This window comes from Trichoderma ghanense (assembly GCF_004382785.1).
Source record: "Trichoderma ghanense strain CCMA-1212 chromosome Unknown scaffold_10, whole genome shotgun sequence".
Lineage (NCBI taxonomy): Eukaryota > Fungi > Ascomycota > Sordariomycetes > Hypocreales > Hypocreaceae > Trichoderma > Trichoderma ghanense.
In genome coordinates this window covers 257606-277628 of record NW_027395673.1, presented here as the reverse complement: position 1 = coordinate 277628, position 20023 = coordinate 257606, and the positions used below count along the sequence as shown (strand labels likewise).

The window sequence follows — 20023 nt, the reverse complement described above, 5'->3', positions numbered from 1 at the left end:
GCACAATCCTCGGCTTATATGCCAAGCAACGGCAAGCCGTGTCACAACTGCCGCCGTCGACGACTGCGCTGCGATCGCTCGTGGCCGACGTGCCACAAATGTGCGGTCTCAGGGCAGGAGTGCCTTGGATACGGCAAGGTCTTCATCTGGCAGCAGACGATTGACGCTCGTGGAATCTTGAAGCCGTCAACAAGTCGCCGGACACCGCTTGGTGGCCCCCTGAGTTCTGGTTCTGGCTCCGTCTTCTCTTCCACCACGACCAGCTACTTCCCGCCTTTCCTGGATCCCGCTCCTGGCCGTCGTCCCGAGACGGGCCCTGATGGCCGGACGCATGATGCAGCTGCCGGGGAAGGTAGATCCGTTTCAGGCGGAGCTCAGAAGGCGCCAATTCGTCGCCTCTCGCCGCCATTGAATGGTCATAGAGGCAGCGGGTTGGCGTCGGGTGCACCGGAACCAGCTCAGGATGCAGCCTCAAGTCCCGTCCAGGAAGTGTTGAGGCCCGCGACACTGGGCAGCTTGACGGATCCTCTGTTCCAAGACCTTGATCGCAACTCCAGATACTATCTAGCACATTGTAAGAGGCTGCCAATCCTGAAACTCACAAGGCTAGGAGGATGAGAAGGCAAAGTTGGCTTGCTAACATGTTCATCAGTTGCCGATCGTGTCTGCAAAGATTTGGTGGCTCGCGATGGGCCGGGGACAAACCCTTTCCGAGACCTCATCCCTTTGACTAACAAGCATCCTCTGCTGCTCCAGATTCTCATTGCCACTTCTGCGATTCATTGGTCCAACATCTTCCGTCCCATCACGGCGATCCCGACGGGGCTCACGGACCCGGGAGGCTATCTTGCCCAGCTGCGTTCAAAGGATCTCGTTTCCCGGCAAGCTCTCATCGATGCGTTGACGGCGAAGCAAAAGGCCATGGGCCACCTGCAAGAGGTGCTCGACACCTTGGATCCTGGAGGAAGCGAAGTCGTCCTTGCCGCCATGCACTTCTTCATCAAGTTTGATCTGATAGACTTGGAGAAGAACGATACAAAAGGATGGAGGGCTCATCTGGAAGGCGCTAGTAGTATCCTGGCTTTGCTGAGGCCGGGAAACAATGGAAGCGAGGCAAACAGGATGCTGCGAGATTGCGTGGTGGCTGATTGTTTCATGTGAGTGCTGTCGCCTCATGTCTCACCGTATTGCTCTCGGCGTAGAAGCGCTGCAGCTGGAGCCTTTCTTCTGCGTGACGCAAACTGACCTCCTCGCTCCCGCCAACCTGCAGATACCACATTTTAGGGTCCACGCTTGCGTCGGGCAGCCTCGCCGCCAACATTGCACGCTATGCCTTCGAACTGCTGCCGGTCATGAAGCGCGTCGAAGTCAACAGTTATCTCTCGTGCCCGCCGGAGATCCTCCAGATCATCTTGGTAGCGTCCAAGCTCTCGTACGAGACGCCCTGCACTGACTGGTCCTTGACTGCGGCGGACGAGGCTCTTGCCCTGATTGATGAGGCGCTTGCGTTCGATATACCGGCCTGGGCAGACAAGCTCCGGCAGAACCCACGAGTGCAGGACATTGAGAGCCGCATCCACATTGCCTCGGCCCACCGATCGGCCGCGTGCCTGTACATCCTGCAGGCTTTGCCCCTCGCGCGAGCAGTCCGTCCCGTCGACACGGAGTTCCTGGTCGGCGACATCCTCGGAAACCTGGGCCAGATCAGCATCAACGACCCGTACTACAAGGCCACGTCCTGGCCTACCTTTATCGCCGGCGCCGAGACTCGCGACGCTGAGAAGCGGACGTGGGCCATGAAGCGGCTGCTGGGCATCTGGGAGACGTGCCCCTGGGGGTATCTGTTCACGGCCATCGAGCTGCTCAAGGCCGCCTGGGAGATGCAGGATGCGAGTCAAGGCTCTGACGATGAAGCCGGCATCAACTGGCTGCAGGGGCTCAAAAGCATGGGGTTCGATGCTCTGATAGTGTAGCTTGATTGCTGCTCGAGCTCGAGCTTCTCTTCAAGGTGGTCGATATCGATTAGCTAAGGCTGCTCCTTCCCCCTCCCACATTGTGGCAATTGACATGAACCTCTCCTACATGTACCATTACTAATTTTTTTTTCTCTTTCTTTCATCTCTTCAATCAGCTTAATATCTTCTTTTATTGTTATCTAGGTAGGTAGCGGAGTTTTTGCATCGAAGGAGACTGTTGGGAAGGTTTCCACCAGGGATGTGCTGAATCCATGTTGTACCCTCAAGACTCTCATTTAGACACAGTAGGACACTGTCGAGGTAGAGCAGCATAGTACACGTTATAGCGCCAATCTCGGCATGATGAGCCTCTAATACAACTTCAATAGGTACTTATCATCATATCAGTGATACTGCGGCCTATACCAAAGCGACGCCTTCACGGTTTGCACACACCCGCATGATCCACGGTCAACAGCAGTCAAATCCGCTCTGAATCCCCCCTTTAACCCACCCACCCAAGGCAAGCACAAATAGAAAAACGCACCAGGCCAAACACTGCTTTGCCACTTGCTGCACAAGCGGGAGCTACTGCACCCTCTAGTTCTAGTCCCCTCCCGCCAACGCTAAACCACAACCCTTGAAATCTTTCAAATTCCCATCCTTGCCGAACATAAACAGAGCCTGGATCATTTGATCAACGGCGGCTTGGTAGTACCCAGACGCCCTGCAGGAGCTGACATTAGCGGATGGGTTTTCCATTGGGCTCTGGCTTTTCCGTTTGCGTGTTTCCTCTGACATGTCCTGCATGAGCCCTAAATTGCACACTTAACTTGATCCCCAGTGAGTTAGGCAGCTGGTGAGGTTGATGTCGACATCAGTTTCTGATGGTCACATGCTCCCAGGTGTGACAGGAGCGTGGAGCAAAAGCACGGCTGAGCCGGTGTGACGACTCGAGCATACCCTGGATCGACAATTACCAAGTTTTCACTACAACTCTGGTCCAGCTTCCCCTCCTCGGATCATGTCCTCCAGGGATCCGATACCGTTGCTGCAATATACCTTTGAGCCAATCAATCATCTGAAACTTTGAATAGAGCAAGGCATGTACATGTGATCAACCCACCGAACAGTCGCTTCAATTTATGTCTTGATATAGTATTGGCTTCTACTCTACGTTGGAGGCCCGTTACTCAGGCCGCGCCCGTACACTAAAGTAGGCGCCCCTCCACATCTCCCAAGACTGCCGAGGAATTTCTACCTACCGTCGTAGTTGTTCACTCCTTTCTTTCGCCAAAGAGGGGCTGACTCAAGCACGTCAACATCAGAGACTATGACACCCGGCAGATAACAGACCACGGGAAAAGGGTACAGCAATGTAACCCCAAATTGAGTCTTTAACGAGGGTAATAACAAGAAATATTGCACCAAAGAGAAGAGATGGGCTGGCAATGTCTTGGTATAGGCGAGCTCATGTATATGATACAACGCAGGAAAAAAAAAAAAAAAAAGAGATGTAGCTTCCAAGTCGACGCGCACTCCCGCTATAAACCTAATGCTCGTCCTTGATAGCCAGAAGAGGACTGGGAAAGAAAAGTAGAACGATCATCTCACAGACGAAGTCAAAGTGTATAGACCAAAGAAGAGGAATAGAGTCTGGTGGCCATCAACGTTGTTCAAGCGGGTGCTATGCCCCCTCAGGATTCAAGGAAAAACCTAGTAGGCCAAGGCCACCGCCAGCCATCCAAGACGTGCAGTACCTCCAGAAACTAGTATCAAGGAAATCATTTGAGGACTATTCACGCATACCTCGTGAATTCTAACGGAACGCCGCTAATGCAAAAGAGCCCTTGCTGGCCGTGAGGCCAGTCGTGAGATCGAAAGAAATAATTGCCGGCGATATGCCAGTCGCAGGTGGTCTGATGGGAAACTCCACATTGTCCATGCAGAGTGGAACAAAAGAAAGAGAAGCATCTCGAGCTAGGGAAGCTCTTGAGAAGAGGAAGGCTGAAATCAACGTCCCCTCACGCGTGAGATGGCTCTCAGCGGCACCAGCGCTGAAAAGAGTCAAACGAGGCAAGGTAAAGAGTAGGCTGTGTAAGCTTCGACTTTGACGTGAATAAAGACGGGGGAAAGGTGCGAGAAGGATCCCAAAGATCACCAGCGGCGACTGTATACGTGTTAGGCATTTCGCAAACCCAGACCGGAAGCTCCTCGTCCTTACCTGTAAGCCGAATCCGCATTCTGTTGGCGGCGGCGTTGCGTCTTGGGCAATGCGAAACGATCTGGCCGTTGATGGACACCAGTGTCGGCAGGAGATCTTTGCCTGGCCGGTCGCCCCAAAAGCTCGGCTTCCAGGGAATTCAAGTCGGATGATCGACTAGAGACCGACGAATTCCTAGATTTTGGCCTCTGATGCCGCTCTTTTGACCGCGACCGAGATGGACGATCCAGAGGGGGGAGAGTAACGTCGTCTTCTTGCACAGCTGGCTCCTCGTCATCCCGGCCTTCCAGCTTGGTCACAGGCTGTGCTTCTGTCTGATTGCCAACTGTAGTGCCTAGACCGTTCGTGAACGATGCTGTAGATTTTGATTTTTTGAGCCGGCGTTCGTCTTCCAGCTCATCGTCTCGGCGCTTGTGCTTTCCGTTGAGCTGAGACACGACAGGAGTGATACTGCCAGGCGTCAAGGCAGCGTCTTCTCCATGATCCTGAGGGTGGTGGACAAGTTGTTGTTCGTCATCCCGTATTGACAGTGCCTCGTCATCCTGAGACGGTTTCTCAGGTCCGTCGCTAGCGAGAGAGTGGGCAGACTGTAGACACAAGTTACTTAGCAGATTATTCCACCAGAATGCTACGAATCCATGATCACCGTCGAAGAAGTGGTCTACATACCTCGTCAGCTGTGTGGGATTCATCATCGGGCCCCCCATCATTGGACTGATCATCCTGGTGCCGAGATCTCTCCGCGTCGTTCGACCCGGTGGGATCTTGCTGGAAACCTGATTTTGAGGAGTCGGATTCAGGACGGGCATTTTGCTCTAGGTCACTTGTTGGCAAAAGTGCGCCGCCTTTGGTACTTTCTGCATTGACCGGAGCCGATGGTCTCTGAGATACTCCAGCCGCTGAGCTAGAAGGGTTAGAACGATTCGAGCGGTTTGAACGATTCGCCTTGTTCTGCGTCTTCTGGTTAGAAGAGCGACGGCGGGAGCCTTGATCTCTGTGTCTGTCACGGTGCTTGCCGTGACGATCATGTTTTCGTTTGTTCCTATTGTCACGATGCGTGTCCCTATTGTCACGATGCGTATCCTGCTGCGCGTGAATGCTTCGAGGAGGCTTTGGCGGCAGAGAGTGAAGAAGTGGCTGGCTCGGCGTGGCTTGAGGATGATGGGGTTGGGCAGCGTGCGGAGGCTTGGAGGGAGGATGATAGTTCGCAGGCCCCGTGTGAACGGGGTAAGGAACTGGTGGAGGCGCGTACGGTTGCTGCGGGTATGGCGGCGCGTACGCCGCTGGAGGAGGGTAAGCAGGTGTGCTAGACGGCCCCGGAGGCGGATATGAAGCATAGGGAGGTGGATACGGCACTGGTGGTGCTCCGGGTGGTGCTCCAGGTGCCGACGATCCTTGAGAATGAGCTGCATAGCCCACTGGGGCTGCGGGAGTTGTACCGTAAGGCGGCTGGGCGTACTGCGCCGATGGATACTGGGGGGGGCCATAGCCGGTTGGGTAGTGCGAAGCTGGCTGGTAAGGGGCATAAGGGTTCGGAAACTGGGGGCCTGGCTGCTGATATGATGGTCCAGCTAGCGGAGGATATGAAGCCGTGCCATGGCCCATAGACGGCTGAGGAGGAGGAGGTGGTGGTGGAGGGGGAGGGGGAGGAGGCGCATATTTCGTGATAATGGGCCCCCTGTTTGGTCTCTTTTGGTTTCCATGATGCCGGTTGTTCCCCTGGCCAGCATGTCCAGCAGTTGAGGCGTTTCTCCAGGCGTTTGCCAGGCCACTAGAGCACCTCATGCGTTAGAGAACAGGTGACAGAGATGAGGGGTCGAGGCATCATCAGGGCTCAGGCAGTGAGGATGAACGAGAAAGAAGAGGGAAAGAGCTTACGCAGGAGTCTGTCTTATCGGCTCCGGACAAGCAACGATCCAGTGGCCTCTGTTGCCGCAGTTGTAGCAGAACGGGTCGTCAGCCGGCCTCGTTTGGCCATTTGAGGACTCAGCCATGTTTCTAATGATGTAGAGGGAAGGGCGGGAAGTGACTCGGACTATGAGGAAGTGAGGAGAAAGGCGGCGCCAACAGTGGTTGAGGTGGTTGAATTGCCAGTGAGTGAGCGAGGATATAGAGACAAGGGAAAGTGAAGACTGTCACTTTTCTTCGTCAAGGTCAAGGGCAGTCAAAGGAAAGGTAGGGTGATGAATGAAACAGGCCCTCGTCGCCTTGAGCGTCAAATCCACATCAGCGCCTCGTCACATTGCACAAGAGGCAGATGAGGATGAGGCCTACCTTTTGCTGCTGGATAAGACGACCTAGAGGCGATGAACCCCCTTTACAAACGGAACCGAACCCCCGCCCCAGGCCGTTTCGATCGATCTGCAGCGATGTCTCATGCGCCAGATCGGAAGTCCAGGGACCCTGGAGAAGGAGGAAGAGGCGAGGGGATTCTGGATTCACGAGCTCTGGAGAGAAGCGCTGGACCAGCCGGTTCGTCAACTGGGCAAACGGTTTGAGTGCAAGTCGCGTTCGATCAGCTGCCCACGTGAGGCTGCGCACAGGCCACCAAGAAGGTTGCAGTTGTCTCAGCTGCACTCCGAGATTTAGCCGTCGCCAAGGTATATCGAGACGGACGACGACGAGGGAGGATGGTGCGTCTTTTGTTGATGCGCTCAGCGTTGATTGGCGGGCTGCAGGAGAGCCTGTAAGGATACAGTACGATTGTGTATGTGGCGAGTGAAACAATACAGAAGAGAGATTTGAGAGCGACTAAGGTAGTTGAGAGTGAGGGGAGAAGTAAACAGCCACTGTTCTGGGCTATGGCCTTTGAAAGCTCTCAAGTTACCTTGGGCTTTGGCTCTGTGGCGGTGTGCAGCTTGACTCTCTCGGACGGTGGCTGAAAGTTCAACTTGACTCACAGTGCAGTCCTCGAATTCTCACCACCAGGAGTGTCGTGTATGAAATGGGAGAAATCTGCGCGGGTTGTCAAAGGTGCTGATTCCTCAACGTTGAGTTCGGCAAGACCTGCTGCAAGCTAGGCAGTACGGAGTGGGAGCGGTCAAGTCTCAGGATACTCAGGCCCGTCGCCGTGGTGTCGGCTAGAGGCTTGTGGCTGGAGTTGCTGGAGTTGCACGAGGTCCATCGGCCTGCATCGCACGAATCGCCAGTGCTACGAAACGAGGCCGCCGTCTTGGTTTAGGCGAGAAACACGGAGGGACCCTATGGGAAGATGCTTGTAAATAAATTGTTGAGACTGAGAGACGAAGAGTTCACGGCGCTGATATCTTCTATAAGTTGTACGGATGACGAGGCATCTCAGTTGCATGTATGTTGTAATTGGGTAGGTTCCCCTTGCGTCTGTCGTGTCTGCCGCTGTCTTTTGATGGACGATTTATAAGGCACTTGGGCACTTGATAACGCACCCGACACGAGGCATCCGGGAAGATACTTGCGAGTCTCCCCAAGATCTGCCCGCCACTCAAGTATAGTAGCAATACCGTAACTGCTTCAATGATGAATCTGCAGACCGGTTTAGCGCGCTAGCGGCGGGAGCAGCGCCAACCCACGCTGCCGGGCCCTGTAATTGATGCCCACCTCAGGGCAAACTGCTTGTCCGGCGACTCGAGGCCCTGATGCAATTTCTCAGCAACTGAACCTAAGCTAGGTAGGTAGCTGGAGACGAAGTTTTAGCGGCTCCCCCAGAAACCTGCATTGGTCCAGTCGCCTTGCCGCGAACGAGTCCCGTTCAGGTCCCGGTTGCTTGTGGCCACATTCACATCGCCATCGCCATCAGTCGCCGCCCTTTGCCTTTTCCCCTTCTAAACTCTCCTGTCCCTCGTTCTCGGGCTGGGAGGCTGGCGGCTCGTTGCATGTGAGAGGACAAAGACCAGCAGAAATCACAGGCCATCGGGCCCCTCGACCATGTTGGTGCATCCAGCCACGGCCCCTCCAAACACCATTGCCCGCAGACTCTTACCTGGATGAACTTTGTCCATGGACGTGCAGCCTGTGCAACCATCCGCTTCAGATCATCAATAGCCCAGCAGAGAGACTTTGCGCTCTGTAGGGGAGCGCCATGCCGTCGTTACCAGGTGAGTCGCTGCTTTGTCCTGGAGCGGGAAATGCGGGAGAGGAAGAGCAGGAGGAGGAGGGGGAGGACTAGAGGACGACACAAAAGAGCATCGACCACATGGGCAGCCAGACTAACACAACCTCAGCCTCCGTCGATCTAGACGAGTGCATCTCGCGCCTCTACAAGAAAGAGCTCCTAGCCGAATCCGTCATCGAGGCCGTCTGCGCCAAGACCAAGGAGCTGCTCATGCGCGAGAGCAACGTGGTCCACGTCAAGGCGCCCATCACCGTCGTCGGCGACATCCACGGCCAGTTCTACGACCTCATTGAGATATTCCGAATCGGCGGCTACTGCCCAGACACAAACTACCTCTTCCTAGGTATGTGGCTATACCAGCAATAGACTCCCGTCGTTCTTGGCGGGGGGATTCGTTATATAGGCGTTGTGGCGCTGACACACAATCTTTGACAGGCGACTATGTCGACCGTGGCATGTTCAGCGTCGAGACGATCTCGCTGCTCGTCTGCCTCAAGCTGCGATACCCCGAGCGCGTGCACCTGATCCGCGGCAACCACGAGTCGCGCGGCGTCACGCAGTCGTACGGCTTCTACACCGAATGCTCCCGCAAGTACGGCAACGCCAACGTGTGGCACTACTTTACCGACATGTTTGACTTTTTGACCCTGAGCGTCGTCATCGACAACCAGATCTTTTGCGTCCACGGAGGTAGGTCTCCATCTGTCTTTCCAAGACATCACGTTCTCTAGTCCAATATCTCATGATTTTTTCGATTTCACAGGCCTCTCGCCCTCGATCCACTCCATCGACCAAATCAAAATCATAGACCGCTTCCGCGAAATCCCCCACGAGGGCCCCATGGCCGACCTCGTCTGGTCCGACCCCGACCCCGACCGGGACGAGTTCTCCCTCTCCCCGCGCGGCGCGGGCTACACCTTTGGCGCGCAGGTCGTCAAGAAGTTCCTCGCCGTCAACAACATGTCGCACATCCTGCGCGCCCACCAGCTCTGCCAGGAGGGCTACCAGGTGCTCTACGACGACCGCCTGAGCACCGTCTGGAGCGCCCCCAACTACTGCTACCGGTGCGGCAACATGGCCAGCGTGCTCGAGGTGAATACGCAGGGCGAGAGGTTTTTCAATGTCTTTGCGGCGGCGCCGGAGAATGACCAGCATAAGGACATGCAGCAGGGGATGGAGAAGACGGCGGACGGGAATGCGCTGCCCGACTACTTTTTATAACAAAGCGAGGAGGGAGGGAGAGAGCAGAGGGGAGCAATGAAAAAGGAGGCGATGTTGGATCATACACTTTCACCATACATAAATTCGTACCAGTGTTGCAACGTACCCTGCGAGCAGTTTGTGCACAGCTTCGTCACCATATAGAGTCGCGGATTATGCTAGAACATAGAAGACACATGTTTCTACATCCATCCGTTTCCGTGTGATTGCTCAGAACTTTTTGCTGCTATGCTTTGCTTTCATCAGGGGGAGAACCGCGTTTTTTGAAATTCGGCATTTTGACGTTGATATTTTTCATTTATAGATCAGATATCTTCATATCTCATGAGATGGCAAGTGGTAGATGGGTGGGGGTCGGGCATGATAAATATAATGCAAATGGAGAAAAAACAGCAGAAGAACAGAGTAAAATATGAAAAGGGGTTTGGGGTTAATGAGGACACCGCTTGCAGACGCTTTCCACAATTGCAAAATCAACTGCCCGCTACCAATCCTTGCTGATGTCAAAACTCCACTCGAACTCGAGGTGCTTCTTCTTGTCGTCGTCGACGAAGCTCGAGATGGCGTTGTAGTGGCCGCGGGCGAGCATGCCGGAGGGAGCCTCCTCCTCCTGGACTGCGGGGTTGTCAGCCGGCTTCGTTCCCCCACCTCATCTTCCATGGCTTCAAATGGATTATACTTACACTTCTTGACGTAGGTGGGCTGCTTGTCGGTGTTGGGAGCATAGCTTCCCTATATAAGCCATTAGTACTCTTGATTCCAACCATTCGACGCCAGACTTGTTTTCCACTAACAATCATCTCCGAATCTTTGGAGACCCGGACGCCCTTGCGCTTGACGACCTGGACGTAGTGCAGGCCGCTGAGGATCTCGTGCTGGACCTTGAACTTGGCGCTCATGGTGAACTTGGCGCCCTCCTTGATCTTGAAGGGCTTGTCCTTGAGCGTGGTCTCGCTGCCGGCGGAGGAGAGGTCGATGGTGACGGGGTCGCGGCCGGGGGAGTCCATGGTCAGGGACAGGATGATGCAGACTCGGGGGTCGTTGGGGTCGGACAGGTCCTTGCCGCCGCCGAGGCCGAGAGACTGCTTGTACCGCTGGAGAGACTCATCTCCGGCGTCTGGGTGGCGGAAGGGTTAGCAAGCTAATGAAACTGCCACTGTGAAGAATGGATGGGAATCGCCGAAACGGGGAGACGAGTGAAGAAATTTTCGGGCGAAAAGCGCTGGGGGCAGCTCTTGGTTACGCAGCTGATGTTTCACCCGGACAGGAGATCCCCGCTCGTGAAGCATATCCGTGCTGAAAGAGATATCTCGAGCGGTTCTTTCACGTCCACCATCAACAGAACATGGTGAACCAGAGCATCCCCTTCACGTCTTCCGCCCTTCTCCCTCGCCATCACAGCTTCTGGTAGAAGCTGTCAAAGCACATACCCATCTGGTGGTACTCGGCTATGCTCTGCTTGGGCTGGGAGAGCTTGTAGCCCTGAGTCTCCTCGGGCATGGTTTCGTCATCGTGGTGGGAGGCCATTTTGATGTGCTGGGGAGAGAGGCTCGAAGATGCGCCGGACAAGAGAGCAAGAAAGAAGAAACAAAGGAGACAGTAAAAGAAAAAGGGAAGCCAAGAGGTTCTGGACGATGCTATTCGCAGCTTGCTGATCGGGACGGGGTTCGAAAGGAGAGGAAAACAATGGCCCAGCCAAGTCGGTCAAGTGGTCAGAAGGCGGGATAGAGGCAAGAACAAGCCATGGAGGGGCAGCGGGCTGCTGGTGGGGGGCGGGCGGAGGGCGGGCGGTGATTGGGCAGAGGGGACACAGCTGCTGGGAGTGGTCCAGGCTCAGGGGAGGGTTGCGGTGCAAAGGGGTAAAGAGGAGCAGCGGGAAGATGCCCTGGACTGCACCACTTCATTGTTCAGGCCCTGGTCTGGCTCGATTGGATCTGCTGTTGTTATTGCCAGGCACTAGCGTGGTACACCAAGGGCACGCTATTGCGCCTGAGAAATTAGCGGTACCAGAGTAACGGCTCGTGTTAGGCGCAGGCCGGACTGTTTACCTGGCCTTGGTTGCCGGGCAGTGGGAGTTGGGACAGACACCTGATGCTTGGGGCGAGCAAACGTGAAACTGCTGATGCTGTGGAGATAGATGCCTTGGTGCGTCGATGATGTTTGTGCTCATGTTTAAGCAAGACAATGTCGGAGCACAGCAGCTGAGCAGATGCCAAGCAGAGTACCTACGGAGTAACTAGGTACAGCCAGCACCAGCCGTCAAGAGATGCTGCGACTGCTGAGTCATGCTGCGACATGCAGACCCGGAGGCTCTGCTTGTTCATCCATGTCAACAACAGAGACATCCATCTCCTCTTTGTGACAGTAACAGTCGAACAGGGGGTGCTGTTTGGATTCGGCAGCTGCTCGAGTTAGCGGCAACCACAAGAGCTGCAACGGGTTCGTTCTGTTGGGCGCTGGCCGGGACGCTACCGTGTTCTCAGCGAGAGACCCCCATAAATCCCAGGGAACCCCCAGGACCCCTACAACGCACTGCAGCGCCCACGACGTACCCGGTACTTGCGCCCGTGGCTGCAGCGTGCTTCGGTTGGTCATCCGCCGCCGCCACTCTGCACCCCAACAGCGCCCAGACCGTACCGAGCCAGCCCCAAAGCAGCACTAGAGCCTACGCACCGGCCCCGGAAAAGCGGTACCCTGTACATGCACGCAGTTCACAGTGCCTGTACTTCCGGCTGGCATGCCTTACTAGCACCAAGACCTCAAAGAGCCCACATGGCTGCGGAAGAGGCCAGGCCGCATTCAGGCGCTCCCAGCAATTTGCGCGACTCTTCGCCCACCATCGCGAGGGAATCTTTCTCTTCACCCTTTTCCATCTGCTAAGCAGCCCTCAATCTCAGCGACCCCCCCCCCAGGCCTCTCGTCTGCTGCGATTTGCCCTCGTCAAGGCCCGTCGCTCAGCCGCGTGCCGGTCGAAACCGCTTCTGTCTGTCCGCTTCTGATTGATCCCGGGTGCATTGGCCCTTGTTTTTTTTTTCTCCCGACGCGCCGCCATCGCCAGCACGAAATCTCGGGAACCGTCGCCTTTTTTTTTGGACTTTTGTACGTTGCGCTCCATTTGTGCGCGGATCTCTGTCGCAAGGCTGCGCTCAAAGGCTGACCGCAGGACTTCAATCGCAGGCACGGTCTGGGTCTCGCGCGCCTCGTTGTCTCGCATTGCCTCTTAGCCGCCTGTAAGGAGTTTGCTTCTGGGCTTTCAACTGTCTCCCTCGACACGCTTTGCGCCGCGACAGACGTTACGCCGTATCCGTGGCCTTACAGAAACACACAATGGCCCCCGCCGCAGGAAGAACGCTGCCGGCCAAGCGGAATCCGCTGCTGGTTGAGGATATCCCTCCTTGTAAGTTGGCTGTTTCCCCCTGCGCTCCGTTGTCAAGTGTAAACAAAACGTCATCCCCACCGTCTTCTTTCCGCGCGCTGCCCTCGTCGCCAATGCGGCCCTCGAACCACCACTGACGCGCGGCGATGCAGACTCGGAGCTCGTGTCGCGCCGCCGCCTCGGCCAGACCAAGTTGACGCCCAAGATGGTCGGCAACGAAGAGGCCGAGCCCGGCGCCCTGGGCTTCTTCGACTACGCCCATCTGCGCGCGCCGCTGCCCAAGGGCATCGTGTCGGGCATCTTCAAGTCCAGCCCCAACAGCTACTTCCTGATGCGCCGCAGCTTTGACGGCTACATCTCCGCGACGGGCATGTTCAAGGCCACCTTCCCCTACGCCTCGGCCGCTGAGGAGGAGGCCGAGCGCAGGTACATCAAGGCCCAGCCCACCACGAGCCCCGAGGAGACGGCCGGCAACATCTGGATTCCCCCGGAAGCGGCCCTCGCCCTGGCCGAGGAGTACAACATCAGCATCTGGATCCAGGCCCTGCTCGATTCCTCCAAGATCTCCACCACCCAGCCCGCGGATGCCTCGCCCAAGCACATCACCGCGCCGCCCAAGTTCGATCGCCTCAAGGCCGCCCCGCAGCTGTCCCCTTCGGCCACTGCAACTACCCGAAGTGGTCGTAGCCAGCGCTCAGCCAGCCCTACCAAGAGCGCCACCAGGCGCGCTCCTGCGTCTCCTCGGAAGCGCACCACCAGATCCAAGGCTGAGGCCGTGGAGCCGACAGCGAATGCCGATGCGGTAACCGCCAGCGAGAGCAATGAAGAGACGACGGAGAGCGTTCCGAAGTCGTCGGAACTCGAGCCCGCCATTACTCTGGAGAGCAGGGACAAGGCTGAGGCTTCCGGCCAGGCAGATGTCCCAGCTCACATTCCTTTCACGGCGGGCCAGCCGCCCTCCGCAGAGGAGATTGCCGAGATGATGGACGCCGCCAAGTCCATGGTGCAGAAGGACAAGGAGGCAGCGGAGAAGGCCGACGGGGATGCTGAGGAAGAGACGGCTCGGGACAAGGCCACCGCGAAGAGCAAACGGAAGGCCGCCGATGACGAGGACGAGGAGGCCGCCGAGGGAGACGACAAGGCCGCCGAGGCGCCGCGCTCAAAGAAGGTCAAGACGGAGGTGGAAGTGCGCAAGGGCAGGATACAGAAGAGGGCCCTGTTTGGCATTGGCGCCACAGTCGCAGTTGGGTATGTTTTCTCGGTTCCCGCGCCATGATGAAGATGCTGACTCTCGTTCTCAGAGCACTTGTGCCGTGGCTCGCAAACTTGCTATAAACGATATACCGAGGCTGCAGTCGCGTGTTCATGTTTTGTGTTGCGTAAAATCTGTTGATCTTTATGGCGGCTGAATGAGGACTGGGATGGCGCGGTTTTTGGCTGTTTCTTTTTCTGTTTGTGTTTTCATTTCCTTGTATTCCTTTTCTTCTCTCTCTTCTTCCTTGTGTTTTCTTTTCCCGTCATGTTTAATCTGTGACTATCTCTTTATTTCCTCTTTTTTCTTTACAACATAGGGAGGCGGTGAACCCTCCGAAGCCGCAAACATGTGTCTTCCCATTCCATTTCCCCCCCTTCTCTCTCTCTCTCTTTCTGATTTGCGTGTGCGAGAGTTCCTTTTCTTTTTGGACATACTGGCACCCTTTTCTATTTTCTTTGGACAACTCTCGCTGCAGATTCGACGTTAACTCTGGCTGATATCTGGGCCTCTGGATGGTTAAGGGATGATTTGTGGTGGGGCCATGTTTGCATTTCTTCTATTGTTTTGGCATGGAAGAAGGAAAGGGTGGAAGAAGAAGAAGGGGGGTTGGAAGATTGGTGGATTCATGGCCAGATGTGGTGTATCCATGTCTGTGAGCTGTGAGAGAGGTTCGAATGTCGGATTGTGTTGTTGTCTGAAACAACCTCGGATAAGTGTCTGGTCGAAGGCGGTGGGGGATACCTACCTGGAGTTTCATGAAGGGCGTGTGAGAGAAGGGAAGAGGGATGATTTGAGAGGATGGATGGCGATGATGGGGTTGTGTAATGCGGAACTCGAATGACAGTGAAGAATCAAGAATCTCACATCAAATGATGTACTTGTGCGTGACGGCATGTGCTACCCTGGGGTGAAATTGTACAAGGTGACGGTGCTGATATTCTGGTATCCGGTCGCATTGCATTGATGCCAACTTTGTGGGTAGTTGGCGTAGTGATGATGTTATTCAGATACCCGAAGAAATGGTGGTTGCCAGGGTATTTTGCTCGTCGTGAATTGGCGGGTGTTATTCTGCGAGTCCTTCACAGAATACATGCAGGCAAGGGTATTACGCCTGCTGCGGCTGATGAAGACACAAGTGCCGAAAGAGAATATCTTGTCAGGATCAAAGTGTCCAATGCCGTAGTACCTTATACAACATGAACATGATAAGCGCGCACTCAGTAACACTTGAATGCAGTTCAACGCCGTGCACCGTCATTGTCATCTACAACCCCAACCAAGTGTTCAATGTCCACCGCCTCACGACACAAGCAGCCTCAATCTCCCCATCTCCGGTGTCGCATCTACTACCTCCCGAGTACTTCCCCCCCAGCAGCCTCGCTCACCTCCGCAGCCCGTACCACCCCAGTAACTAACCCCATGTACAAAAAGGCCTTCCAATGAGGAACCTCCTCCCCCGGAAAATGGCTGGCACCGGCAATGTGCGGCTTTCGCGGGGAAGGGGGAATCCACCCCCACAACTTGGCAGCCCGTCTTCGGGTCGGATGGCCTCGGCCATTTGTGTGTGCGTGTGTGTATGTAAGTTGTGTGTGTCTCACGACGGTAAACTAGACAGTTTCTCGTCTCCCTTTTTTTCTTCCTCTATTATCCCCTTTAACATTTGCATTCTGACTTCGGTTGCGCTGCGTATTTTGGAGGAATTACTTGAATTGTTCGAGATGAGAGTAGTAGTGACACGGTTAGGAACCCTCGTGCAGAGGAGGGGGTTCGCCAGCACGCAGAGGCGGCTCGACAACTATGCCTTTATCGGGCTCGGCCAGATGGTAAGGCTCTCATCTCATCTCTTGCGTTCTCTCCCACCACCATGACGAGAATGTTATAATTGTGTGTCTGACAAGGTGCTACAGGGCTACCAAATGGCAAAGAACCTGCAGTCCAAGCTCAAGCCTTCGGACAAGGTCGCCATCTTTGACGTCAACCCGACAGCCATGGAGGGCCTTGGGGCGGAGATGAAGCCTGCGTCTGAGGGGGCGGCGGTGGAACTTGCGGCGAGTGCGCATGATGCTTCTAAGGATGCTGTAAGTGGGACGAATGGGGTCTGGGCATCATTCTCGAGTCTCCTGTGCTTGATGCCGGAATGTCATCGTGATTGCTTCATGAGATCGGGTTTCAGCTGTGAACGGTGGCTTGGCTACATGATACAGAAGCCGATCCTCTGGATGCCATCACTTACACACATACCAATTCTGTTCACAAGCTTCAACTGAGACGCATTCTGATGAATCTTCACAGGACACCGTCGTCACCTGCCTGCCAGAGCCACACCACGTCCGAGGCGTCTACGAATCAATCCTAACAGACTCCCTCCCCAAAAAGGACCGCATCTTCATCGACTGCTCAACAATCGACCCGACGACCTCCCGCCAAGTCGCCCAGTCCGTGTCCGAAGCCGGCCAGGGCACCTTTGTCGACGCCCCCATGTCCGGCGGCGTCGTCGGCGCCACCGCCGGCACGCTGACCTTTATGCTCGGCGCCGACCCCAGCGTCCTCCCCCGCGTCGAGCCGACGCTGCTCCTCATGGGCCGCAAGGTGCTGCACTGCGGCGCCCAGGGCGCGGGCCTGTCGGCCAAGCTGGCCAACAACTACCTCCTGGCGCTCAACAACATCGCCACGGCCGAGGCCATGAACCTGGGCATCCGGTGTGGCCTGGATCCCAAGACGCTTGCCAACGTGCTCAACGTGAGCACCGGCCGGTGCTGGCCCAGCGAGGTCAACAACCCCGTCAAGGGAGTTGTCGAGAACGCGCCGGCGAGTCGCGACTATCGCGGCGGATTCGGGATTTCGCTCATGAGGAAGGATCTGAGGTTGGCGCTGGTGGCGGCCGAGGCGGCGCAGGCGAGGACGGAGCTGGGCAAGATGGCGTTTGACATGTATGACAAGGCGGCGCAGAGGGAAGATTGCAAGGACCGGGACTTTTCGGTGGTGTATAGATATCTTGGGGGAAAGGAGGAGTAGGGGAAACACGATAGACTAATGGACCCTGGATTGCTTTTGGTAGGCCCTTGTGTTGGTTGGAGATTGTCTGATGATCGAGAACTGGCGGATTAGCTGGTTGATTTGAGCCCATAGCGGCCGGATCCATTCATGCTACCGGCCGGATAGATGGCCCGGTCGGAGCTGACAGTCGTAGGGCTGCATGGGAGGCAGTTGATGGCTTGCTTGATGGACAGTTTGCTGCACCACGGCATGGAGAGCACCGTAACATGGTTTCAATATTGTCATCAGATTGTCAAATGATGTCGCAACCAATAACGAAACAAACACGCATAAGAGAGTATCATAAATCCAATATGTGGATTCCGATCATCATCGTAAGGTTTCTCGGAAATGGAAAGAGCAAAGAGTTACGCGTACTCGCCCACATTCACACAAAGTCCGTACGACAGCCGCCTGCTTAGTCACCACTCTCCGCTGTACTCCCTACCTAATAGGTGGACTGTCGAATTACGCCGAACCCGAACCCGAACTCCTGCGGATTTCCAAAGCCTCGCAAGCAAAATTCATGCAGCGACGAGCGATAACAACTTTGTTACGAAACATAGGGAGGCGGCTCGTTTACGAACACGCGTATTCCGTCGTTTATTCTGCGCCCTGTGGATTCGCTGAAGCGGTGGAGGTGGCGTTTTGATTTCTGCGTGCTGGGCGCGGCACGGCTGCGGCTACGGCTTGGTTGGCTGTTTGATCTCAGTTGGACTCGACTATGGGATTAGGCATCGCCCGACAAGATGCTGACAGGGACGGACGGATCCTCTGTTACTGGTGGACGCTGTTGGGCTCTATTCTGCGAACAGACGGCGATTGTATCGGAGGCAAGGCCAGACACAGTTGGAGGCAATCTGATGATCTGAGCACAATCTCGATGCGAACTGCAGACAGACAGACACCCTCGACACAAGCCAGCGATATCTTTCTCAGATAAGGTTATGCGACTCTTTCCACGCCCCCCCCCGTCGAAACGAGGCAACGCTGCCATGCGTATGGAACACTCGAGACGATACGAACAAACAGGCTGGGCTGTGCAAGCAGGGGATGCGGCAGCAAATGGGCGAATTGCACGTCGATTTAGCGTTGGGGCCAGAGGCTGACGATTTGCGGCAGCAGCCCGCAAGGATGGAACCGAAGGAATTGCCAAGGAATTTTTTTCGCCCTTTCGCGCGTCGTTCTGGCTGATGGAGTCCCGTCGTTTTTGCTGGCTGGGAGTTCGGGTTTTTGCTGAACTCCATGTTTTGGATTGCGACTTGTTGCAGCTCCGTATATATTCGTCTGGAGCCCGTACCCTCCCTCCCAGCCGCTTGCGTCTTCCTTTTTCTCTTTCTATTCTCTTAATCAGCCTTGTAGTTTGAGGATCTGTTTGTTGTTTGCCAGCCTTTTTGATCTCTTGCAGCATCGTTGATTCCTTCAGGTTCACTGCCACCAGGACCGAAGCTTCCGGATTCCGAAACCCGACGACAAGATCTATCCAGGGGCGAAAGGATTCCAGGCACCGTGTGTGAAGTAGGACAGGCGAAATCCATCGGGTTATTAATACATACGCCATTCATCTGAAAGAAGTGAATCCGGCTTGAGACAACAAGAAAGAGAGGGTGCAGTTCGTCGGATCCCACGCAATGCCGCAAGACTGCACGGAGGTGTCGGCCCTTTGCCCGGTCGAGGCCACGGTGCTGGGCTACTATCCGAATCTGGGCTCCGGCATCTTCTTCGCCATCGTCTTTGGCATCTTGACCGTGGCCTCTCTGGTGCTGGGAGTATGGAAGAAGACGTATACATATGCCATTGGTCTTTCCATTGGCCTTTTGCTGGAAATGCTCGGTATGTATTGACGATATCTCATTTCATACAATCCCACTTGTACACTTCATAAACCCATCATACATACCCACTTACACACCTCATAGGCTACATCGGCCGCATCCAGCTGCACTACAACCCCTGGAACGAGGGCGCCTTTGAGCTCCAGATCTGCGCCATCATCCTCGCGCCCACCTTCATCTGCGTCTCCATCTACCTGACCCTCAAGCACGTCGCCATCAACCTCAACCCCTCGGCCTCCCGCATCCCGCCCCGCTGGTATCCCATCATCTTCCTGCCCGCCGACCTCAGCTGCCTCATCGTCCAGGCCATCGGCGGCGGCATCGCGGCCGCGGGCGGCAAGACGAACCGCAAGCTGCAGGAGAGCGGCAACCGGGCCATCATTGCGGGTGTCGCGCTGCAGGTCGTTGTGCTCGTCGCCTTTGGTATCATGAGCGTGGATTACTATGTCAGGGTGAGGAAGTACATGGCTCGTCCTGAGGCCCAGGGTACGGATGGGTGGAAGCTCTGGCACAATGCCGAATTTAAAAAGTTCCGCTACGCCATCTCCGTTGCCTTCTTTGTCATCTTGATCCGATGCATCTACCGGTATGCTTCCCTTCCCTCTTCCTCTCTCACTCTCATCCATGAAGAAGTTGTCACGGAAGTAATGGCTGACAAATTTTGCAAGTATCGCCGAAATGGCCGGCGGCTGGGGCAACAAAATCATGCAAGACCAGGTCAGCTTCCTCGTCCTCGACAGCACCCTCATCTTCATCGCCAGCTTCCTGCTCACCTTTTTCCACCCGGGCATCTACTTCCCCGCCATGCGCCGGGACCGCCAAAAGGCCCTGGCTGCGGCTGTCGGAACCGGCGTCAGGGGGCCTGGTGAGGAGATTAAGATGCAGGGGGCTGGGTCGTCTACGGAGGGTATCAGGACGGATGCTTGATTTTTCATGGAAGAAAAGGATTTGATTTTCCATGGAAAAGAAAGAAGAGCATGGAATGTTTATGTGCGAAAGAGATGGATGTGACGACGGGCGACGATGATGAG

At 55.5% G+C, this 20023-nt stretch overlaps 7 protein-coding genes across 7 annotated transcripts; 5 read left to right on the top strand and 2 right to left on the bottom strand.

The window, feature by feature from the left end:
* Positions 1–18: 18 nt before the first annotated feature.
* CCMA1212_007669 (uncharacterized protein) lies at positions 19–1973 on the top strand (the record flags this gene model as incomplete). Its single annotated transcript, XM_073704833.1, has 3 exons — positions 19–574; positions 653–1157; positions 1271–1973. The coding sequence occupies 3 exons, from the start codon at positions 19–21 to the stop codon at positions 1971–1973; spliced, it is 1764 nt and encodes a 587-aa protein (XP_073556750.1).
* A 2139-nt stretch (positions 1974–4112) lies between these two features.
* On the bottom strand, positions 4113–6173 carry CCMA1212_007668 (uncharacterized protein; the record flags this gene model as incomplete). The annotated part of the gene is made up of 4 exons (XM_073704832.1): positions 4113–4125; positions 4180–4766; positions 4849–5950; positions 6058–6173. The coding sequence occupies 4 exons, from the start codon at positions 6171–6173 to the stop codon at positions 4113–4115; spliced, it is 1818 nt and encodes a 605-aa protein (XP_073556751.1).
* Positions 6174–8082: 1909 nt separating this feature from the next.
* CCMA1212_007667 (uncharacterized protein) lies at positions 8083–9490 on the top strand (the record flags this gene model as incomplete). The annotated part of the gene is made up of 5 exons (XM_073704831.1): positions 8083–8088; positions 8228–8252; positions 8379–8612; positions 8705–8959; positions 9033–9490. 5 exons carry the CDS (start codon positions 8083–8085, stop codon positions 9488–9490), a joined length of 978 nt encoding a protein of 325 aa, XP_073556758.1.
* Positions 9491–9974: 484 nt separating this feature from the next.
* On the bottom strand, positions 9975–11217 carry CCMA1212_007666 (uncharacterized protein; the record flags this gene model as incomplete). Its single annotated transcript, XM_073704830.1, has 4 exons — positions 10921–11217; positions 10285–10607; positions 10174–10222; positions 9975–10105 (listed from the first exon to the last, which is right to left on the bottom strand). Exons 1-4 carry the CDS (start codon positions 11015–11017, stop codon positions 9975–9977), a joined length of 600 nt encoding a protein of 199 aa, XP_073556759.1. The 5' UTR covers positions 11018–11217.
* Positions 11218–12817: 1600 nt separating this feature from the next.
* Positions 12818–14201, top strand: CCMA1212_007665 (Bouquet formation protein 4; the record flags this gene model as incomplete). Its single annotated transcript, XM_073704829.1, has 3 exons — positions 12818–12887; positions 13019–14114; positions 14168–14201. The coding sequence occupies 3 exons, from the start codon at positions 12818–12820 to the stop codon at positions 14199–14201; spliced, it is 1200 nt and encodes a 399-aa protein (XP_073556756.1).
* A 1638-nt stretch (positions 14202–15839) lies between these two features.
* On the top strand, positions 15840–17136 carry CCMA1212_007664 (putative 3-hydroxyisobutyrate dehydrogenase; the record flags this gene model as incomplete). Its single annotated transcript, XM_073704828.1, has 3 exons — positions 15840–15944; positions 16029–16199; positions 16414–17136. The coding sequence occupies 3 exons, from the start codon at positions 15840–15842 to the stop codon at positions 17134–17136; spliced, it is 999 nt and encodes a 332-aa protein (XP_073556757.1).
* A 1652-nt stretch (positions 17137–18788) lies between these two features.
* Positions 18789–19919, top strand: CCMA1212_007663 (Sphingoid long-chain base transporter RSB1; the record flags this gene model as incomplete). The annotated part of the gene is made up of 3 exons (XM_073704827.1): positions 18789–18990; positions 19077–19578; positions 19661–19919. The coding sequence occupies 3 exons, from the start codon at positions 18789–18791 to the stop codon at positions 19917–19919; spliced, it is 963 nt and encodes a 320-aa protein (XP_073556754.1).
* Positions 19920–20023: the final 104 nt, after the last annotated feature.